This window comes from Triplophysa rosa, linkage group LG20 (genome assembly GCF_024868665.1).
Source record: "Triplophysa rosa linkage group LG20, Trosa_1v2, whole genome shotgun sequence".
In the NCBI taxonomy this organism is placed as follows: Eukaryota; Metazoa; Chordata; class Actinopteri; order Cypriniformes; family Nemacheilidae; genus Triplophysa; species Triplophysa rosa.
This window is the reverse complement of record NC_079909.1, coordinates 6,187,904-6,209,670: the sequence shown is the minus strand read 5'-3', so window position 1 is coordinate 6,209,670 and position 21,767 is coordinate 6,187,904. Positions and strand designations below refer to the sequence as shown.

The 21,767-nt window shown below is 37.7% G+C and overlaps 2 protein-coding genes across 2 annotated transcripts; one reads left to right on the top strand and one right to left on the bottom strand.

The window, feature by feature from the left end:
- The first annotated feature begins 40 nt into the window (after nt 1-40).
- Nucleotides 41-6,679, top strand: plvapb (plasmalemma vesicle associated protein b). The gene is made up of 5 exons (XM_057361454.1): nt 41-2,340; nt 2,754-2,835; nt 3,309-3,997; nt 4,119-4,199; nt 5,886-6,679. The coding sequence occupies exons 1-4, from the start codon at nt 1,963-1,965 to the stop codon at nt 4,188-4,190; spliced, it is 1,221 nt and encodes a 406-aa protein (XP_057217437.1). The 5' UTR covers nt 41-1,962; the 3' UTR covers nt 4,191-4,199; nt 5,886-6,679.
- A 165-nt stretch (nt 6,680-6,844) lies between these two features.
- On the bottom strand, nt 6,845-21,371 carry gtpbp3 (GTP binding protein 3, mitochondrial). Its single transcript, XM_057362082.1, has 9 exons — nt 20,936-21,371; nt 20,339-20,580; nt 19,940-20,026; nt 19,322-19,524; nt 16,478-16,550; nt 15,122-15,265; nt 11,747-11,912; nt 7,863-8,162; nt 6,845-7,766 (listed from the first exon to the last, which is right to left on the bottom strand). Exons 1-9 carry the CDS (start codon nt 20,986-20,988, stop codon nt 7,535-7,537), a joined length of 1,500 nt encoding a protein of 499 aa, XP_057218065.1. The 5' UTR covers nt 20,989-21,371; the 3' UTR covers nt 6,845-7,534.
- Between the last annotated feature and the right edge of the window lie 396 nt (nt 21,372-21,767).

The window sequence follows — 21,767 nt, the reverse complement described above, 5'->3', positions numbered from 1 at the left end:
GAACACAAAAGATATTTTGAAGAATGTTGGTAAACAAACAACATTATCCCCCATTGACATCCATTGTATGAGCACAAAACCACTGAGACATTTCTCTAAATATTATATATAGGTCATATACAGGTTATGAGAGACATGAGTGAATATTATTGATAGATTTTTATTTTTGAGATCTCTTTAAATACACACATACAAAAATGCCATTGCAGGTGCTGAAGTGTCAGCAAAATCCACAAGAGGTCACAAGAGGACAGTTTGTTAAAGTACTCACTGTTTGCAATGAATTCCCTTAACTATTTTGATAATGTACCTGTGGTATTATTAACTTGAACTTTGTGATTTCTTCATAATTCTATGTTTTGATTCTTGTTTTAACACAAACTCTTGTAACCTGTAATACTGTATCCTGCTGTTCAGCACTACCAGAGTTCACAGATAATAGTCGGAAGACTGCATTCAGGTCACTCCTTTATTGTGTTAATAATCATTAACGTTTTTCTGTCTGGAACCTCCTTGATTCTGGGAAGTACTTTGTTCGAGATTGTAAACAAAGTTGGAAGAAAACCACCAAAAAAAATGTTTAATTCTCAGAAAGACTGCGTAAACCCATCCATTCTTTGAACCCTGCAGGATTTGGGAGGGCCTATCCCAGCATCTCAGATTCACCTTACATACATATGCCCATTGAATGCTTTAACTTGGGCGAAAAAATCTAATAATAATTGTATGCACACTCGTATCCAAATCCATATTACATTTTTTTCCTCTGAAATACAAAATAGTTCAAAAAATGTATATAGTTTATTCATTATGTCATTCCAAGCCTGTATGACTTTCTTTCAAAAGTCATACAAAACATCTTTTGTGTTCCACAGAAGAAACAGTCATATACAGATTTTGAATGACATAACAGAATTTTTATTTTAAGGTGCACTATCCCTTCAAGCATCCATTCCCCTTTATTGTTTGGCTAAAAGGGGGTACATTCTGCAAAACATGATGCAGACCTGAGTAAATTTGACAAATCTTTCGTGTCGTCTGTGTTTTGCCAATTCAGCTTCCTGTTTTTGTCTTTAACCTCATCTGCAATCTGCGAGCGTTTCAATCATTTTCAAATATCCCCCATAAATTCAACTTTCCGCTGAGGTTGGCTTGGCAAGTGGACAATGGCCTGCAGGAAAGCCCCTGACTTTCTTTATGGTCTCTCTTCACACTCTACTAGACACGACTGAGGCACGAGCGTCATCGCCAGCCCGGGATCAAACGTGCTGCCGGCCCCTGGACTTCTGGGAGTGTTTGTTATTCATTCCTGCGCGGAGGATGACGGGTCACCATTGTTGTTCCTCCGATTCTAGCGATAGTCTCTGCAGGAAACAATGTCAAATAGGTTGTTTTGATCATGTGTGTTTACGTATCTGATGTGATCCAGGAAGTTTCTGCTTTTGTCGTTTGCAGTAACATTGTTTCTCTTGGCATCCATTGGATGAAATGATTCCCAAATGACAGCAGATACAAAGTTCATTTACATTAAAACACGAGAGAACTTCATTCTAGAGAACAACTCATGGTGACTGCTGATGGAGACAATATGATCTTGTTATTTTTTAGAGATGTGATATTAATATTCATTGAACAGATATGGGTCAACTGAGAGCAACCAAAGGAGAAGCTCTGGTTTGTTTATCTCTGGAGATCTCCGTAAGGCCAGAATGCATCAAGTATAACCTCTGGAGCTTTCCTGGGGAGGACCCGGAAAGAGCCGAGCAGCGGGAAGTGTGTCCTCACGTTTATAAATACAGCTACCGCCCCACGTTCTGCTAGAATTGTTGACATGCCATCAACCGCACAAGTGTGACGGTCACCGCAGAATATTTTCATAAACCCCTGACCATTGTCATAATAAACACACAGTAGTTTCTGGGGTTTCCGAGTCGTTTTTTCACTCAGCGTTGGACTGCAGACATGTACAACAGCTACTCCAGATCGACGTTTGGTCTGGAGGCCAAACAGAAGCACAAAGGCAAAAGTTGTGGCTACTACATGAGGATTGTGTTTTTCTTCTCTTCTCTGATCCAGTCTCTCATCATCGCCAGTCTGGTGCTGTTTCTTGTTTACGGCCAGCCGGAGAAGACGGCGGAGGAGAAGAGAGTAGAAGAGCTGGAACTGGCCTTCAACAAACTGTCCGCAGACAACACCAAACTCAGAAAAGAGAAAGCTGACCTCGCCGGGGCCCTCAAAGCAAAGACAGGAGAAAAAGACGCAGCGGACAAAGAAATAGCAAAACTTAGAAATGACCTGAACACGTCGACAAATAACATCAAAACTGTGCAGAAGAACCTTGTAAGTTTTTTATTTGCTTATGTGTGATTCTCAAAAAACATGACAGGGGGGTATTTCACTCCAAAATCTTTTTTTGGAATTTTGATTTTTGCTTGATGATAGTTTTTATTATTGCAATACCTTTTTTAAATTTTAACTTTTTACTGTGCTTCAGTAAAAATTGGGTTATCTGCAAACGTTAAAGGCAACATTAGTCCAATGTTTACATTACAATTTAAATAATGTTTTTTTAGTTACTGTATGTAATAAAATGGAGGTAAAGTGTGTTTAATTCATTTTCTTTCTTTTGTGTTGGGGATAAAACATAGCCCTGACGGTATTTCATAAAATACTAACTGGTGAATTACTGCTAAGGATTTAAATCTTAGACAAAATTCACGTATCTTTAACACATTTAATTTGATATTTTACAGGCTCAATGTGAGCTGAATAAAATGAAACTTGCAACTACTCGTAATACTCCAGTCATATGTCCACCCAGCAATCCTCAAAGTGGTGAGTGCACGTCTTAATGAATAAAACAACATCTAAAACCAGACTAAGGTGCTTTTGCCCATCTTTGCTTGTTTAGCACTGTGATCAGACTGGAAGAGCATCAAAGAACAGCAAACCAACTTAAGTCTTTAAAGGGATAGTTCACCCAAAAAAGAAAAATCTGTCATCATTCTTGCCATTTCATGACTTTCTTTCTTCTGCAGAACACAAAAGAAAATATTTAGAAAAAAAGTTGGTAACCGAACAGCAATGATACACATTGCATTAGTTTTATGTCCATACAATAGAAGTGAATGGGCGCAGCCATTTTTTGGTGTTCTGCAAAAGAAAGTCATACAGGTCTGAAATGACACGAGGGTATAGTAAATGATGACAGAATTTTATTTTTTTGGGTGAACTACCCCTTTAACTCACCCATACATACTAAATCTGAAACATCTTGCTGTAGCATTGACTCAATTTTCTCTTCTCAGGTGATTTACGGAACATGCAAAATCTTCTGGATCAACAGAAAGCTCTTCATATAATCCTTCAAAGCAACTTCAGTCAGACGGTGCAGTACCTTAGAGCAGAACTGGACAACGCAGTGCGGGACAAAAACGACCACCACGGCACAGTCATCAAACTGAGACAGGAAAACCTCGAACTAAAATCCCAGCTCGATGTCTACACCAAAAAATGCAAAGAAGACTTCGCCGAGTCCCTCCAAGGCATCCAGACGGTCACGAGCGCCTTCCTCACCAAGATCGACAACTTCTTCCCCCACTCGCTCACGTTTCACCTCACCTGCCAGAAACAGCACGAACAGATCGAGAGAATTCGTTCTAACTGCACCAGCCTCTCCCGGCAGGTGGAGGACAAGTTTCAGAGCTACCTCGACAGGGTGGGTGAGAAGGTCTCGGCCATTCAGACCCAGAGCAGCCGAATGGAGGTACAGAACGCGCGTCTGGTCACGGAACTGAGCGCGTGCGCGGCGGGTCGAAAGGAAGACGCGGCGGAGAGCAGCAAACGTTTGCAAGACGCCCAGCAGACGTTTGATAAACAACTGGAGCAGCTGCTCAGAGAGCAAACCAGACTGAGAGAGTCCAAAGATCTGCTGGACGCACAGCTGACTGTGAAGGACGCCACCATTATAACACTGCAAAAGGGATGCGTACAACAGGTAAAAGAACGAAAAAGAACTATGAAGAACAAGTAAAAAGAAAAGAAAATTAGAGGCAATGATGTCATGTTTTAATGATGTGGTTTGTGCTAATGTAGAATATTGTTCTTTGCTTGTGTAGCCCAGACCTGTTGGTCTTCAAGCTCCTAGTTCAGCTGGCCTGCCGCCCTCCGCACCGTCTAGAGGTCACTAAATGTTGAAGGTAAATGATCAAATTCTATTTATTATGCATCACTGTGGCCTACAAACCCTGGAGGTGACATAAAGTGATCAATCTGAAGCACCCTAAAAAAACTATTTTATGGTGACTAATTCACAGAAAGTGATGGTTGTGTTAAGGGTGGACCTTCAAGCTTGCTTTTTTAATTGGCCCAACCTTCATTTTTTTGTCTAATTTACATTCCACAAATCCGTAGGAAATGTTTTCAGCTACAGCAGCCATTTTTGGTTCCTGGAACGCTCCTACAATATTCGTTTCTACATTTTGTTTCTAGTTAGCCAGGAACATTTTCTTTTTGGTTGTCAGAACATTATGTGTGTGCACATTTGAAAATTGTGTCATCGTTTACTCACCCTCAACTTGTTCCAAACCTGTATACAATTTTGTTTTTCTGTTGAACACAAAACAAGATGTTTGGAAGATAGTTTGTAACCAAACAGATCTCATCCCCCATTTACTGCCATTGTAGGGAAAATAAATATATGGGAGTCAATGGGGGATGAAATCTGTTTGGTTACTGACATTCTTCCAAATATCTTCCTCTGTGTTCATCAGACCAAATACATTTATACAGGTTTGGAACAACCTGAGGGTGAGTAAATGATGACAGAATTTTCATTTTCAGGTGAACTATTGCTTTAACTAGATCTATTCCTGTCGTAAAGGGTATGGTGTTTCTCACTTTTATTTAGAAATAATGCAAAATTTCCCCTCAAAGAGGCAAAATGACATTTGAAATTTGTTTAGTTTATGCATCTGCACATAAAGATGGAGATACACACGCAGTTTCTGTCAATCTCATATTAATCTTGAGTACCTATACAGTAGTTTTGCATACATCGTATCTTCGAAGAGTATTTTGTTTGATCACATTTATAAAAGAGAGATACAGCTGTACGATTATTTCTGGAAAAACACGAGCTGCTGGAAGCAGGCAGGGGGGACGGAACTACAGCACGAGCACACAATAACATTACATCATCGCATTACTCCCTTTGTGTTTTTTACATTATGCACGTACACGCCGATTGTAAACAAATCAGACATGTGACTTAGTTTGACTTATTGCGTGCAATTCATGTCCGGCATCGTTTAGCACTGGGACCGCTCCATCTATCAGTTTCTATCAATCTCCAAATCCAGCGTTATTTCCACCATATTTAGTATATAACATCCATCACTGAAATGCCGTGAACAAACAAGTTGGAGTGCTGGGGGAGTGTATCAAGCACAGAAATACTACGTCATACGTCCAACTCGTTTTTTAACAAGTTGACCATGTTAAGCATGAGAAGCCAGCACGTTTAACAGTGTAAAGAAGTCAGAATGCATGACATAGCATGTTACCCCATCTTTAAAGGGACAGGTCACCCAAAAATAAAAATTCTGTCATCATTTACTCACCCTCGAGTTGTTCCAAATCTGTATAAATGTCTTTGTTCTGATGAACACAGAGAAAGACATTCGGAAGAATGCTTTTAATCAAACAGTTCTTGGCCACCATTGACAACCATAATAGGAAAAATGACAACGGTAGTCAAAAGTGCCCCAGAACTGTTGGCTTTCCTACATTCTTCAAAATATCTTCTTTTCAACAGAACAAAGACATTTCTAAAGCAATTCTTCCTACTATGGTAGTCAATGGTGTTTTTATCTTCTCTTCCACAGGGTGGGTGTGGAGAAGCGAATGATCTGAAACTCCAGTCCAGACTTTGGACCATCTTTGAATCTCATGCACTTGACTTTCCTGATTTTGAGCCTTTGATGTCTACTGTAAATAATGTCACTGAAATGTTTTGTTCATTGTATAGTTATATTTAAGTGTCATGAGCTGTGAAGTACTATATTTGGCTGTTTGGGTTTGAGTTGAGCACAGCTAGGAACCTGAGCCTCATGATACAATGTTAAAATGACAGTTCACCCAAAAATGAAAATTCTGTCATCATTTACTCACCTTCGAGTTGTTCCAAATCTGTATAAATCTCTTTGTTCTGATGAACACAGAGAAAGATATTTGTAAGAATGCTTATAACTAAACAGATGTTGCCCCCAATTGACTCCCATAGTAGGAAAAATTACTTTGTTCTGTTGAACACAAAAGATATTTTGAAGAATGTAGGACAGCAAACAGTTCTGGGGCACTTATGTCTACCATTGTTTTTTTCCTACTATGGGAGTCAATGGGGGGCCAAATCTGTCTGGTTACAAGCATTCTTCCAAATATCTTTCCCTGTGTCCATCACAACAAAGAGATTTATATAGATTTGGAACAACTCGAAGGTGAGTAAATGATGACAGAATCTTCCTTTCAAGTAGTCGATCTGATAATATTCTTTACGAATTTAAAATTGTTAAAGCAATTACATGTTTAAACCATTTGTAGATTGTCCTGATGTTTTTTTTTAATCATTTGACTGTTTACTTGTTCATATGTTGATCTGTGTCTTGAAATAAATATGAAATCGTCTTATAGTTTTTATCAGTGTGTGCTGCCAACTTCACTGCTGTTCAAACTTCTCTAAAACATAAACACCTAACAATTAATTTAAGATATACAAATTAGTACAAGCAATTATACAAAATAAATAAAGCATTCACTCCAAAAATATGCTCTACAATTAGTGCTCAACATTAATTTGTATATTAAAATACATGATGCACATCCTTTAATCTCTACAAATTACGAATCTTTTATTTCTAAAAGTTGATACAATCATAACTAAATTAACGTTCTAACAGATTTTGCATGACCCAAAGCTGTTCTTCCTAAACATGATGGCCTCTTCACCTACCCCTTACAGTACAAAGGCCAAGGAGATTTATGAACCCTTTTAACCTTTAATCAGCAGAAACAACAGCGTCATGAATGAAAGGAAGACAGAAGGTACAGCACGCTGCGAGCAGCGCCTCGTGCCCGATGCGTCAACCGGGTGAAGAGTTCAGCAACAAACTCACATAAATATTTAAATGAATGTGCGATTGACAGCAGAACAAAGAGCCGTGGGGAGCGTTTCTCAACATCTCCCTTCCTACACCGGCTGTACAGCAGAACAGGGGAGAACACTCAGTTTGATGAGAACGTCACCACAGTCTGTTTCCAAACAAATAAGGTCTCCTCATGCCAAGGTTGGTGTGAAGTCATAGCATTGACTAGGGACAGTGGGAGGAAATGTGATTGTTTTTGGAGAAAAGCTGAGATGTGACATTATGCCTCCCATTTGCAATAAAGAGTCTTACGTTGACTTTTGCAAGTTATAAATGGTCAGATTTGCCAAATAAACAACACAGCAGCTGTTGACATTCATCCTTTACCTATTCTATTTCCCAATACAAAAGTCTTTAAAAATCACATCCAGAATTTCCTCAGCACCAATTCTACCGGTGATCCTCCCCAGACTGGAAAGACCCAGACGAAGGCCTTCTGCCGCCAGCACCAGATCTACATCTCTGTAATGATGATACTGATGTAGTGCCTCTGTGCACGTCTGTAGGTGAGTCCTGTGACGTGTCTGAGTCAGACTTGGGCTGCCAGCCAATGGATTCCCACACCTTAGATGGAAGAAAATGGAGGAAAGTGTCATATATTTAAAATTACAATCTGTCTAACATACAGTATGTTTTCCGTGGTCTCTCAGTACAACTCACAATGTCTTCAATCTATCCTGTAATACAGTCAGAAGTTCCTCCAGCCCATCTCTAGTATGGCATGACAAAAAACAGAAACGAGCAACATCTCCATCCTTCTCGAGCACGGCTCGGATGCTGTGCTTTTGCTCGGTGGAGATGAGGTCACTTTTGTTGAGGATTGGGATACACTGCTGCCTGTCAGATGTTTGCTCCAGGATACTCCTCAAGTGCCCTCTGAGGAAGACGGACACCATTAGAGGCTCCGAGGGAAGTTGCGTCAAGTCGACGACCGCTAGAGTGAGATCTGCCTGCTCCACCCTGCGGACAACAGCGGATGGTCATTCCTTAAATCTGTTTCCTGAGGCCGATTAACATCTGATGACCTTTGACCTCGCAGAAACAACACTAACAAAAGACGTGTGACCACTCCCTGAACCGGCCTCTCTTTGGACACTTAAGTCCCACAATAAAGATGTGTGAATTTTATTGCATAACTTGACTAATATTGATCAAACTGTCATTCGGAAATAAATGATTTCCGAATGACAAAAACGAATGAAATTCACATTTCTAAGTGTTGTGGTAGGGTAAAAACACAGGTGTAGTTACATCAGAACAACCAATCGGGATATTTTGCGATCATGTTAAACAATGTACAGTGCCCTCCACTATTATTGGCACCCTTGGTAAATATGAGCAAAGAAGGCTGTAAAAATAAATCTGCATTGTTTCTCGTTTTGATCTTATATTTAAAAAATCTACAAAATCCCAAAATTTCATTCAAGTAAAACTATTTGAAGTGGGGGGAATATCACATTGTGAAAAAAATGTTTTCTCTAATACACCCTGGCCACAATTATTGGCACCCCTAGAAATTCTTATGAGTAAAATATCTCCCACGTATATTCCCATTAATATTTACATTTTCTGAGCACACCAAGGTGACTAGAAACATGATGTTTTCCAGTCATGACTTCTTGTTTCACAGGAGAATAATATTAAGTAACACAAGCCCAAACCCCCTTAATCATTCATCGCAATGGATAAAACCAAAGAATATAGTTCTGATGTGCAGCAAAAGATTGTTGAGCTACACAAAATAGAAAGTGGATTTAAAAGGAAATTGTTGAAACAATAAAAATTCCCATTTCCAACATCAGAGCAATAATTAAGAAGTTTTAATGGACTGGAGATGTTGCAAATCTGTCTGAAAGAGAATGTGTGTCTATATTGTCTTAATGTGCAGCGAAGAGAATATTTTGAGTGGCCAAAGACTTTTCAAAGATCACAGATTGAGAATTGTACAAATTAGTTGAATTTTAGTGTCAGAAAAAATAAAATAAAAATAAAGGAAAACAGCACCTCCATCACCACCACAAGTTGTTTGGGACACTGTTCAAGAAACAAATCTTCTGCTCTCATGCAAAAATACACTACACCATATTAATCTGCCATACTGGAACTTCCACCAGGACTGGGGTCTATGGCCATATGGAATGAAAAAGAGTTTTTTTGGCAGCAATAACACAAGATAGGTTTGGTGCACACAGGGATAAAAAGTGGCCCATGTCCACAGTTAAATATACCACCAGATCTTCATTGTTGGGGACCTAATTTTTACCAGTGGTTCTGGACATGGCATCATGTATTATATCAAATACCAACAGATAAAAAAATCAAAACCTGACTTGCTCTTATAGAAATAATATAATGGGTCGTGGTTAGATCGTCCATCAGCACATTGGTTCAAAACAAACATCCAAATCAACAAAAAATGGGTCACCGAACACAAAATCAAGATCCTACCATAACCATCCCAGTTCCCTGACCCGAACCCTATAGAAAATGAGTGGGATGAACTGAAGTAGAGGGAGGACCAACATTTGAAGGATCTGGAGAAATTCTTTATGGAGGAATGGACTCAGATGACTCTCAATGTAATCTCAAACCTCATCAGACTGAAAAGAAAACACTCCGAGCTGATTTTCTTATAAATTGAGGTTGCGGAGTGTATTAAATACAAGGGTGCCAATAATTGTGGCCAACATATATGGAAGAAAAACATTTTTTTCACAATGTGATATTTCCCCTACTTCAAATTGTTTTCCTTTAATGAAATGTTGGAATTTTGTATATTTTTTAAATAAAAGATCAAAACGAGAAACAATGCAGATTTATTTTTATAGCCTTCTTTGCTCATATTTACCAAGGGTGCCAATAATAGTGGAGGGCACTGTATCGCTAATGAGGCATTTAATAAGCTAAAATGTAAACATACACCTTTCTGTGACATGTAAAGTGACATTTGTAAAGTATGTTTGTGCAACTCTTCATTAAAATGCCACCTTTATGTTTTAAAGAGTAAATATTCCTTGATTTATCTATCCTATTCTTATCCTATTGTGGTTTATGTAGTGTCCAACAAGTTTACGTACATACAAGGTGTAAAAACACTATTATTATTTTGTTATAATAGGCAGTTTTTCTTACTTCTTGACTGACTCTCAAATGATTTGTTTGCCGAATTATCCATCTAATCCCCTCCTTTCCGCCAGCCAACTCTGATCTGATTGGTCAGATGGTCTAGTCTGCTGTGATTGGTCTACAGCGAATGAGGCTCACGAGCTACAGTGTTTGGGGCATAGACATATATACAGTATATATATATATATATATATATATGTCGAGAATAAAACAGACATGTAGTTTAGAGATTGTTTCTGAGATTTATTTGAATCATCGAACAAAACACCCAAGGTAATATAGTTTAATTTACGTACGTGTTATATAAAAACTAATGTTTTTCACTGTGTAAATGACTTTTTCTGTAGTAATTTTAGACGATAAAAAAATAAAAGATGTTCTTTTATTTATCCGGTAAACCCGTTACAGCAGTAAAACATGATGTATGTGATATAGTAAAACAAATAACACTGTCATGCATTGTAAGTGAAATAGCAGCATATAGTCATATAGTAAAGACGAATTGTTTTCTGATCATGTGCATTTAATCTACCTTAAATTATTTCACATTAGCGATGTGTAGACATTAATTAAGCCTGAGTTTTAACAGTTCCGTATGACAATAAATACATTTTCAAGTCTAACCATCTTTAACTGGAGCCAAAACGTTTCTGTACTACACGTAAACAGAACAGTATTGAAATTAGTTGAGAAATGAAAACGATTGTGTTTTTATCCAGATAACTGCAGCTCCACCATTCACTCGTATGTCTTTGTAGTCGGCTTTTGCCCTCACCAATATGGCGGCGGCGTTGACGTATGATCCAGCGGACAATGAGGCGTCTAGTTATATATATATATATATGTGTCTATGGTTTGCGGGAGAAGAGTGAAGTTTTCGCGGGCAGTCCTAGCAAAACAGGCGGGGACTATATGGTGTGACGTAAATCTGCGGCGGTTCGCGAATCGGACTAGGGACCACTCGTTTGCGTGATTCAGAGTCGACTCACTTTTTTCCAAGCCACCCTTCGGCTTTACAACTTGGCAGACTGCTTACAATAACAAACGGCAACATTACACACTGCATGAAATGTCATTTACATGATCTCTTAATATGTACTCTTTAATATCTTGTTATGTCACGCATGTTTCATGTGACATTGTATATACACATCAAACTACAGTTTTTCTATAAATGTTACATAACAACACGTGCATATTGTATAACCGTTTATGTTTATTCATCATTCTTGAAAACCCTTACACGCACCTAGATCTTAATCTGTGAACAAACAGATCGCTTCCTCAATACAGCAAAATCTAGAGAGATATTTCCCCTCTGAGGGTCACTTTTAGGATGGCAATGTCGGAATGTTAGCAAAAAATGCTTCACTGTTTATTCTCCTTTGCTTTTCCCACACGCATCCCTAAATACCCACCTCTGCCTGGCGCGCCGGACGCCCTCCTGCTCCACGCTGTCTGTGGTGTCCCGCAGCCCTGCCGTGTCGCTCAGCAGCACAGGATAGCCCCCGATGTCTAGAGGGACCTCCACCACATCTCTGGTGGTTCCTGCTGTAGGAGACACTATGGCAGAGGGACGCTGAGCTACGGGATGAGAGAAGATGCCCATATTAGTCAACAGATGGTTATAATCATGATGATGACACTTATATTTGAAGTACATATCCAATAGTTCATATAGTCTTCTAATATCTTGTTTATTCTGGGAAAAATAATTATAAAAATGAGACCAAGCACTCTTGATCCATCATTCTTGTGCTTGTGTGTGCAGACGTCAGATTTACATCTGATATGTATGATATTGACTATGATGCTTTATAATGCTTTTCTGACATTTCTTCAGTATTTTGTAAGAAAGTCACACAGGTTTGGAAGGATATGAGAAAAAAGAATTATCACATAAATCTCTTCAAGAACAAAACTGCTGAGGAATTTAAACACATTCAAACAGAAATTAAGATCTATTTTTTATTAATAAAGGTTTTATAGTCAATAAAATTGACAGATTTTAAAATGTACAGTCAATAAAATTGACAGATTTTAAATGAGATGTTAAAATTTACAGTCAAAATAATTTACAAAGTTTAAATGAGATGTTAAAATTAATAAACATTTACCAATTTTAAATGATTTAAAAATGTACAGTCAATAAAATTGACAGATTTTAAATGAGATTTTTTAATTTACAGTCAATAAAATTGACAGATTTTAAATGAGATGTTTAAATTGACAGTCAAAATCATTTATATATTTAAAATGAGATGTTTAAATTTACAGTCAATAAAAATGTACAACTTTTAAATTTATTATCTGTATTAATTTACAGTCAATAAAATTGACAGATTTTAAATAAGATTTTAACATTTAGAGTCAATAGAATTTACAGATTTAAAATGAGATTTAACATTTACAGTCAATGAAAATATACAGATTTTAAATGACATTTAACATTTTACACAATTAAAATTATATTGTATAAATGTGTTATGTTACTAAGTTACTATGTTATGACTAGTACAAACTCATACGTTAAACCAGATTTTTGAATTTGAGTTTTTTGTGGGCCATGAGACATTTTGTTCTTGTACTTTCACATCTCAAAGAGGAGGCCAGAGAGAATAACCAATGGAAAGTCAACACATTAGAGATGGAAGGAAACATAAATAAGACACAGGAAGGCAGGCACTATAAGACCCCTCACTGCCAGCTCTCTTCTCTATAGGAGTGGGCAAATCCTTTACTATATTTAAGGTGTTGTGATTGCAAGCACACAAAAACAACACAAAGTTCACATCCTGTAAAATCTCTGGCTTAAGACAAATCGCTACAGTAAGTACATATGGCAGGCATGTATACATGTTGTTTTCTTTTTTGGTGAAAATATCTCTAGGAAACATCTCTGTAAAGATGGGGCCTAAAACAATACTTAAAAACAAAAGAAAGACCTCCGTTACTGTAGGTCAGAGCCAACAGCAACCGCTCAAATTCTGACTTTCATGTATCTGTACATAGATATTCAAAATTCAGAAGAAATAATTGTTAAATATATAAATTAATATAAAACTCACGTGTTTAATTTACTATAACAGTAAGATTTAAGGAGGATATTTTACTCAAAAATTCTGTCATCATTAATTCACCCTCATGTTGAAATACAAAAAATATATATTTTGAGAAATGTCTTAGTGGTTTTGTGTCCATGCAATGGAAGTCAATGGGGGTCAATGTTGTTCGGTTACCAACATTTTTCAAAACATCTTATTTTGTGTTCTGAAGAACAAAGTCATATGGGTTTGAGATGACATGAGGGTGAATAAATGATGTACGAAGTTTCATTTCTGGGTGAACTATCCTTTTAAGGATGATATAAGCGTCAGCATGTCAGCTATGATCAAGAACCCAATAACTTGAGTAAAACAACAAACTTTTGCAAACGTTTGTCTTTTACTCTCCTGAACTGCTGCCAAGCACTGAACCAAAATAACTGTGCATATATCAGCACAATACACCAGTGCTCCGTTCTGCAGATGAAACTTTGACAAATGATTTCACCGTTGAACCGTGGACATGTACTATTTTCTGCTGTTCTTGTACATTCAGGTATTAAACTATATTTCCACAAGTGCGTTGGAAGGAAGAGGCCAGTTTCATTCAAGTGCTCTTTGTGTGAACTTCCGGCAGCAGTTTATAAAAAATATTTTAGGCAGTATGTCATTACGCTCAATCCTCAAGGGAAAAATATATTAAATCTAATTCAGACTGTAGCATTCAGCATTATTTTATCTCTATTTGTAGCTGAATTTACACTGTACAGGAAGTGACATCACAAAACGTTCAGCGTTCCAGCGGAGCTCACAGCAGTGTAAGCCAGAGCGCAAACAATCACAGACCTGGTGAATGTAGGGTGATTCAGGGCAGGAAGTTCGACCTCAGCTACTGGAGGTCAGAGGTCAGAGATAAACGTCACAGAAGGTCTCGGGGTCTCAGCTCATGAGTGTATGCGTGTGTTAAGATGCATTTACCACATATACTAACCACCTGCCATAACACAATGATACACTTTTGACCCTAAAATCAGTTTTAATCAGTTTTCTGTCAAGTTAAAATACAGTATTTCGAAAAAAATAACCACAGACTGATCATGGTTGTGTATCACCCTTAGGGGGGTTATTATGTTGGCTTGTTGGGGATAAGCCTAAATCTAAAGTCTAAATTTCTTCCAACATTTAGAATAGGTTTTCTAAGCTAACATTAATCAAGTTTAGCATTAGCCTAATTGTTTGCTTGTGACTGTTTATTTCATGCCAACTTACTAAATTAATAAAATAAGTAAATAAATACAACTTTTGTCATCTTTTACATGCCCTCATGTTGTTCCAAACCTCCCATTATTACATTTACATTTATTTTTCATGATTTAGTTTTAGTTAGTTTTACACTAACTATATATAGTTGAAATTGCTTGAGTTGGTAATGGTAACTATAATCATATAATAAAAATTCAATTTTATGAATATGAACATTATATAAATTTAAGTTTTGATTATGGAAAATACAAGAGTAATGTAAGCACCAGTATGTTGAAAAGAAAATCCCTGAGAAAATAGTCAAATATACACTCATTAGACAAAATATCTGCCCGCAGAATCACAACCCAGTATTTCAAAGGGCCTTTCAAGAAGGGCTCAATACTGTTCTGTCACCCCCCAAAATCCTATAGAAACACTATTAAGCACATCCAACATATTTGTTTTAATCTAATGTTTGATGACAGTACATGGGTTAGATCTTACTGAGCATGTTGAGCAGGCTGCTCTTCCCTGCGTTGGTGCTTCCAGCAATGACCACCTGAACACCGCTGCGCAGACGCTCTCCTCTGCGCTGATCTGACAGGTGATTTCCCATCTCTGTCTGAAGCTGACAAACACCTGCATCCACTAGTGCACACAAAAACTACAGCTCAATACACATTTATCAATCATTTATATCACAATTTTACATTTTGTAAACTAAAATGCAGTGCTTACATTTAGATGGGGTTTCACTTCATTTTTTCAAAAATGAAAATTCGTTCAACATTTACCCTCATGTCATTCCAAACCTGTATGATTTTTTTCTGCACAACACGAAAGAAGGTATTTTGAAGAATGTTCGTCACCAAACAACATTGACTTGGACACAAAACCAAAATATCTTTTTTGTGTTATATTGAAGAAAGAGCGGTGAACTATCCATTTAGGCTACATCTATTTAGTACAAATTCACCTCAAAACCTAAATGTTGAGCTTTTACATGCCGGTATGTCAGTATTAAGGGAGCACTTTTTTGCATGACCTCTATCAGTGCCCTAAAACTCTGACTGTAATTCTCAGAGGAAGTAGATGACTGTGACAAGGCTTGTTCCTTGACGCACAATAAAATCCCTCAATTCCCAAAAGAAATGGACTCTAATTTCATACAACACCCAAACATCTGGTCTAAAATGGGTCATCTGATGGCAGGGGCATTGAACAAACACTTCATCAGACAGCACTGATGACAAAGAATTCCTGCATGCAAGCTCCCAAAACTAAAAAAAACTGCTGTAGGGCTGTATGACCTTTGCAACAGGTCTTAAGTGAAAAATGAAAATTCTGTAAACTCATGTAATTTCATACCTAAATGAAAATACATTTCTTTGTTCTGATGAACACAGAGAAATATTTTTGGAAGAATGTGAGCAATTTTCAGTTCTGGAATATCGTTAACTACCATAGTAGGAAACATTAGATGGTAGTCAAAAGTGCCCCAGAACAGTTTGTTTTCCTAAATTCTTCAAAATATCTCATTTTGTGTTAAACAGAACAAAAAAATACAATATACTGTATATACAATATTTTTTTTCTACTATGGTAGTGGATGATGTCCCAGGACTGAAAATTGCTAACATTCATCCAAATATCTTTCTTTGTGTTCAACAGAACAAAGATATGTATACAGGTTTGAAACAATCTGAGGGCGAGTAAATGATGACAGAATTTTCATTTTGGGGTGAACTATCCCTTTAATTTGACTAGATTTTGTTTTCTGTACAATTTGATGCAGAAAGAAGTCTCTACGCATTGTGGGAATCATTCAGTGCTATAACTGATGTGTACAAGGAGACGTACAGTTGTTTAAGATCCCGTCCTCTATGAGTTCATCTTCACTGAAGTCGATGAATGCTTCAACATGTGCCAAGCACTGTAGGACAAACACACAACAACAACAAACTGATCATCATTCAACAAAATGTAAGCATTTCTAAGCTAAGAGATGCTCTGTGAAGATAAGATCCACTCCACTGAACTTATTTATATTAATAATAAATCATATATATTTATATTTCAGAAATGACAATTTTCCACAGTTGTTTATGTATGTATAAACTGAAAACATCTGTCCTTTACTCTTTTTTTCCCAACTTCTGCATTGTGGTTCTATCCATGCAATATAAATGTATAATGAATGCAAGCCAAACTACAAAAAATGATTTGTATCTGTCAGAAGGCCTTATTAACTTTACTTTGCTAATCTATTCTACTTTTCTCAAAGAAATGATTCTTTCGGCGCGATGACAGCTTGGCATACACCCTGCTCAGGATTTCCTGTCTCCTGCTCTCTGCTCCTCAGCGACTCGAGCAATCAGCACGCTCTCACACACAAACAATAGATGACACACAAGCTGTATCAGATGGCCAATCGAGCAGTGATTGCTGGATTTATATAAAAGACCTCAGATAAAAAGAATAACCCTTCTCATCATAAACACACAAGTGTTCCTCTGCCAGCCAATTCATATTAACAGCCAATTCAGCCTCATGCCAGAAAGAAATCAGACTCTTCCGATCACCGAGGCGTATTCTGTGTGATGTGAATCTGTATACCCAATAACCTGTGTAATGTTATGTCATGAAAAATTGTGCGCCACACACGGACAGTTTTATCACAGACCAAATCTAAATTTTGATATTGGCCACAATGGTGACCGAGGATTATAATCTCGATTTTAACACTTGAATTCTTGCATCACCTTATCAGCCCTCTAACCCTTAAAGCCACAATATGGAATATTTGGACCGCTAGATGGTGCACTTTCAAAACAACAACAAAAGGCGAAGCTAAATGACGTTATGTAGGAGAGTGGAATTATGGGACATGTCGTTTTCACCATCCAGAGGCGTATGGAGATCGGCCCTCATGTTCACGGACGAGGTAATGAATGAATTTTATTTTATGTCATCGTAATGAATTAGCTTGCAAGAAACGTGGAATGTAATGCTACGTTAGCCCGCGACTGATATTGGACTTTGTCAATTGATTTGGTAGCGTAATGCTACACAGTTTTACGTGTTTAAAACAGTACATTCGTCGTTTAAAAAGTAAATTTGAACGAACCCACAGCATTTACAAGTAACGTTATTGGCTACATATTTTTGTGCGACATATACTGTATTTCATAGGGTAACTGCATTTATAACTATTCAAATAATCTGTGCATGAGTATTTCGTGTACAATAAACAACGATAAACCGACGATAAATATCACGTGATTTATGCACAGCTTTTGAGTGAAGCACGGGAAAATGCTGCTGCATCCAACAGCCAGAGGGCGCTCTCGTACGGAAACTCCAAATACGCACTGCAGAAGAAGACCATAACACGTTCTAGAATCTATTAAATCAGGTATTTTTATGATAATGAAGTATATTTATAATGATCATGTTTGACGGGTGTTGCTTTTCCAAATGCACATTATAAGCGACTCGCACTGCTTTTAGATCGAGCAGCATTTCCTACTGATCCCAGAGACGTGCTTCACGGACAAGCTCCGCATTAAAAAAATATCGACACATTGCATATCGCAGCCAGCTCGACTACAATAGGATTTAGCGGTATCGCGATAAATTATCCTGCAGCCCTTACCTGTCTATTAAAACACATGCGAGAGCGGAGTCTCTGTCGAGTCCAAGTTGGTCGCGAAGCTCTCTGCATTTAGAAAACGCCACGCCGTTTTATTTCTTTTATTTCTTTGTTTGTCCGTAAGCCTGCTTGCCTCATTTGGCCTACGTTTACACTTTTTTGGGTTTCCTTTACTCGCCAAAGCGTAATCGTGATTCATAATAACAGAACAACAGATGCTGCGTCCCAGATGCTGTATAACCACTTCCGCATTTGCGTGTTGTCGTAGTTTCTACAACCGGAAACTGAGGGTAGTGCGGAGCAGCGGATATTAAGTCACTGATATGCGACAAATACAAGGGACGGGCCTTTATTTTAAAAAGGAATTTCTCTGGATTTGCACATTCTTGGGAACATTTGGGATAATGTAAGTACACAACTGCATGAAATATATCACACTGTGCAAGTGATTTTTGGATATTTCATAACAAAATTCTTCCATATTGTGGCTTTAAAAGAACATCAAGCATACAAATCTCTGAACAATGCACACTTACATGTTGCAGTGTCAACAACTTCCTGGAATTTCCTGTTCATTTAAATCAGACAATGTCTTTCACTGACATGTTAATGTGATTAAGTTTCTATTAACATATTTCGCAACACGCACATGCTACGTCTGTCTGTGGCACACAATGTTCCCTGTTGAAAAAAACAGCATATGCTGGTTAGGTATGTTTTGAAGCAAGGTAGCTGGTTTGAGCTGGTTTAAGCTATGTGCTGGTCCTTAGCTGGTTTGAGCTGGTCATGTGCTGGTCCTGGTCCTTAGCTCATAACCAGCACATGACCAGCTCAAACCAACTAAGGACCAGCACATGACCAGCTTAAACCAGCTCAAACCAGCTACCATGCTTCAAAACATACCTAACCAGCACATGCTGTTTTTTTTCAACAGGGTTTTGTGATGTCATTAAAATATGTGAATCTAATCTTTAATTTTGGTTCTTGATCAGAGACCAAACAAATCACAAAAATGTTTTTTTACATCAACTCTTGATCAATGCTCCTCTTACTCGCTTTAGACGATCGCTCCAGTCTTGATAGATTCGGCCCAGGTCTCCCGCCATCTGTCGGAGAGCCTGTCGTCTTTGAGCTTCTGTCTCTGCGTGAATCAGGTCACCCAGACCCTCGACTTCAGTAAGGTCCAATTTTCCAGCAAAGAACGCCCGACGGGTAAACTCGCCTGCCTCTGCAGGCCGCAGCCCCGGTATAGTCCCTGAACGCAGACGACATGAGGTGTAACTTTACCTTCTTGTTTCAGTTTGATTCAGTAAAACTTAACACAACTACACATTTATTTGAACTGCAACATTGTTAACCTCTGATCTACAGGGTGAAATTAAATCAGGATATTTTTAAGAACAAGACAAATGCTGCCACCTAGTGCCAAAAGGTACAAAATATAAATTTGCTGTCATCTTCATGCCCAAGAAAAATAAATGATTATCTGATGCCTGTTTGTCTATTTCTATATCATTATTTTAATACGTCAATATATCACACTTTTGCGTAAAATATTTTCTGTAAAACTGCTTTGCACAATGCAGATATACTGAATATATAATTAAACAACATATAAAGTTTAAACTGAATTGAATATATAAATTTGGGACAGGAAAGGCTGGACATACCAAGTGCTTGTAACACTCCATTTATAACAGCAGGTCCCCCATGAATGTGAAACTCAGCACTGTCTTCCCCTGTAAAACTATGAGGACCTAAAAGAGCAAGACTGTGTCAGAGTATTTCAGTAACTCTCACCAATAAATCAATACCATTTCATGAAAATTCAATAAAGTGAATACACAAAACTGCCTAACATGTAAGTATCTAAATGTAAATTCATGAATCATCTGTGAAACATTAAGTATTACTATAACATGTTACCCAAATACCCATAATGATCTTTAGACTGGTTCCAAATCATCATCATATTTCTGTCAACATTCTTAAATGGTATAAAATAATCTGATGAATTAACAAATCTGTGTGATAAATGGGGTTTAGCTGTTTAAGACTTGACATCAAACCTGGAAACCAGAGGACAAGCCCGCGGTCCAGCAGCTCTTGGGTTTGGGGATGTATGATGCTGCGGAGGCTGGCGGTGCGAGCTGCGGGGAAACGCCGGGTCAAACTGTGGACAGCGAGCGCTGATGCCGGACCACTGACCCGGACCACCGCCACCCCACACCTGCCCTGACCCGACGACATGGCGAAAACAGTGTCATCCTCTGGCCCAACAGAACACAAAAGCCTTTTAACTGTAAATGACCTGTCAAAGACAAAAAAGACATGTTTAATATTTGCACACACATGGAATTTAGTAATTGAAGCTTCCAGTGGTCACATTTAAATACAAGAGCCAACGTAATAAAGAGTAAAGAGCAAAATATAACATAATATGTGAAGAAAATATGAAGAGACAATTATAAAGAAATACATTTATATTTGCAGATAATGTATGTTCACCTGTACAAGGGATACCGAAGAGGTAAACATATTAATACACATAAACAAACATACAGTAATACACATAACGTTACAGTAAATATAAGTAAGCAGTGATGAAGTTATATTTTACATTTTAACAGCTTTTTGTTAATAGACATAAGCAAATTATAACTTACCTTATCGAAGTTATGACAGTGGCACTTCTTCTCCAACATCTAATAAAGTGCATTTTTCTAAACTATTTAACCTGATAAAGAAGCGTATTAATAAGTCGACTTTATTTATGTCGAAAGCGACAAATACTGCTGTCATGCGGAATGAAGTTCTATGATGTTTTGACTGTCATACATTCCGCTCACCGCGTTGCCGTTTCCACGTGAAAACGTCCCAGAAGAGTTGTTATTAAATTTGATTGGTTGGCGTGTTTACAAGTGCGAATATAAAGACATTGTTATTGGCTGTCTGTACTGTCAACAAACTTAAAGTCCCTCCTTCTGTGGGCCATAAAATTCCTTCCGTGTAAATACAAGAGAGCGGAACGGAAGCTGCAGAATCGATTACAGCTCTCGTAACGGTTAATATAGTTTGTTAAAGTACTGTCCCATGGTCTTATTTTATTGTTTAATTTAAAAAAAGCTAAATATCGTTGATAATATATGGATGCCTATAGTTTACAGAGCCAGTTATAATATGGGGTTACATTTTGAGTCCGAAACACTCTGGCTGCTTAGGGTTGGTGTGGCTGTGATGAGTTAAGTAATGAGGCTGATGACGAGAAAGCACAAACAGTTATTGCTTGGTTGACTGAGTTTGCAAAGAGCACCTCCGGTCAAGATGTCAAAGATTTATTTGCCCCTTCAATTTTACAATCTCTTTTACGATAGCACTATTACAGATGTAAGGTGATCACACATTTTACACATCCATCAGATTATGTTATATATTGTGTGCAGTAAAATGCAAACATCAATAACAATATTTGAAGCGTTTATTTCCAAAATGAGATGA

Excerpts from the sequence above, each read along its gene's own strand:
- plvapb (XM_057361454.1), top strand. The coding sequence starts at position 1,963 with ATGTACAACAGCTACTCCAGATCGACGTTTGGTCTGGAGGCCAAACAG. Across the intron at positions 2,836-3,308 it reads ACCCAGCAATCCTCAAAGTG|GTGATTTACGGAACATGCAA; the intron begins GTGAGTGCACGT and ends TTCTCTTCTCAG. Across the intron at positions 3,998-4,118 it reads AAAAGGGATGCGTACAACAG|CCCAGACCTGTTGGTCTTCA; the intron begins GTAAAAGAACGA and ends TTGCTTGTGTAG.
- gtpbp3 (XM_057362082.1), bottom strand. The coding sequence starts at position 20,988 with ATGCACTTTATTAGATGTTGGAGAAGAAGTGCCACTGTCATAACTTCG. Across the intron at positions 20,581-20,935 it reads ACTGTCATAACTTCGATAAG|GTCATTTACAGTTAAAAGGC; the intron begins GTAAGTTATAAT and ends TGTCTTTGACAG. Across the intron at positions 8,163-11,746 it reads GTCCGGCGCGCCAGGCAGAG|GGTGGAGCAGGCAGATCTCA; the intron begins GTGGGTATTTAG and ends TGTTGTCCGCAG.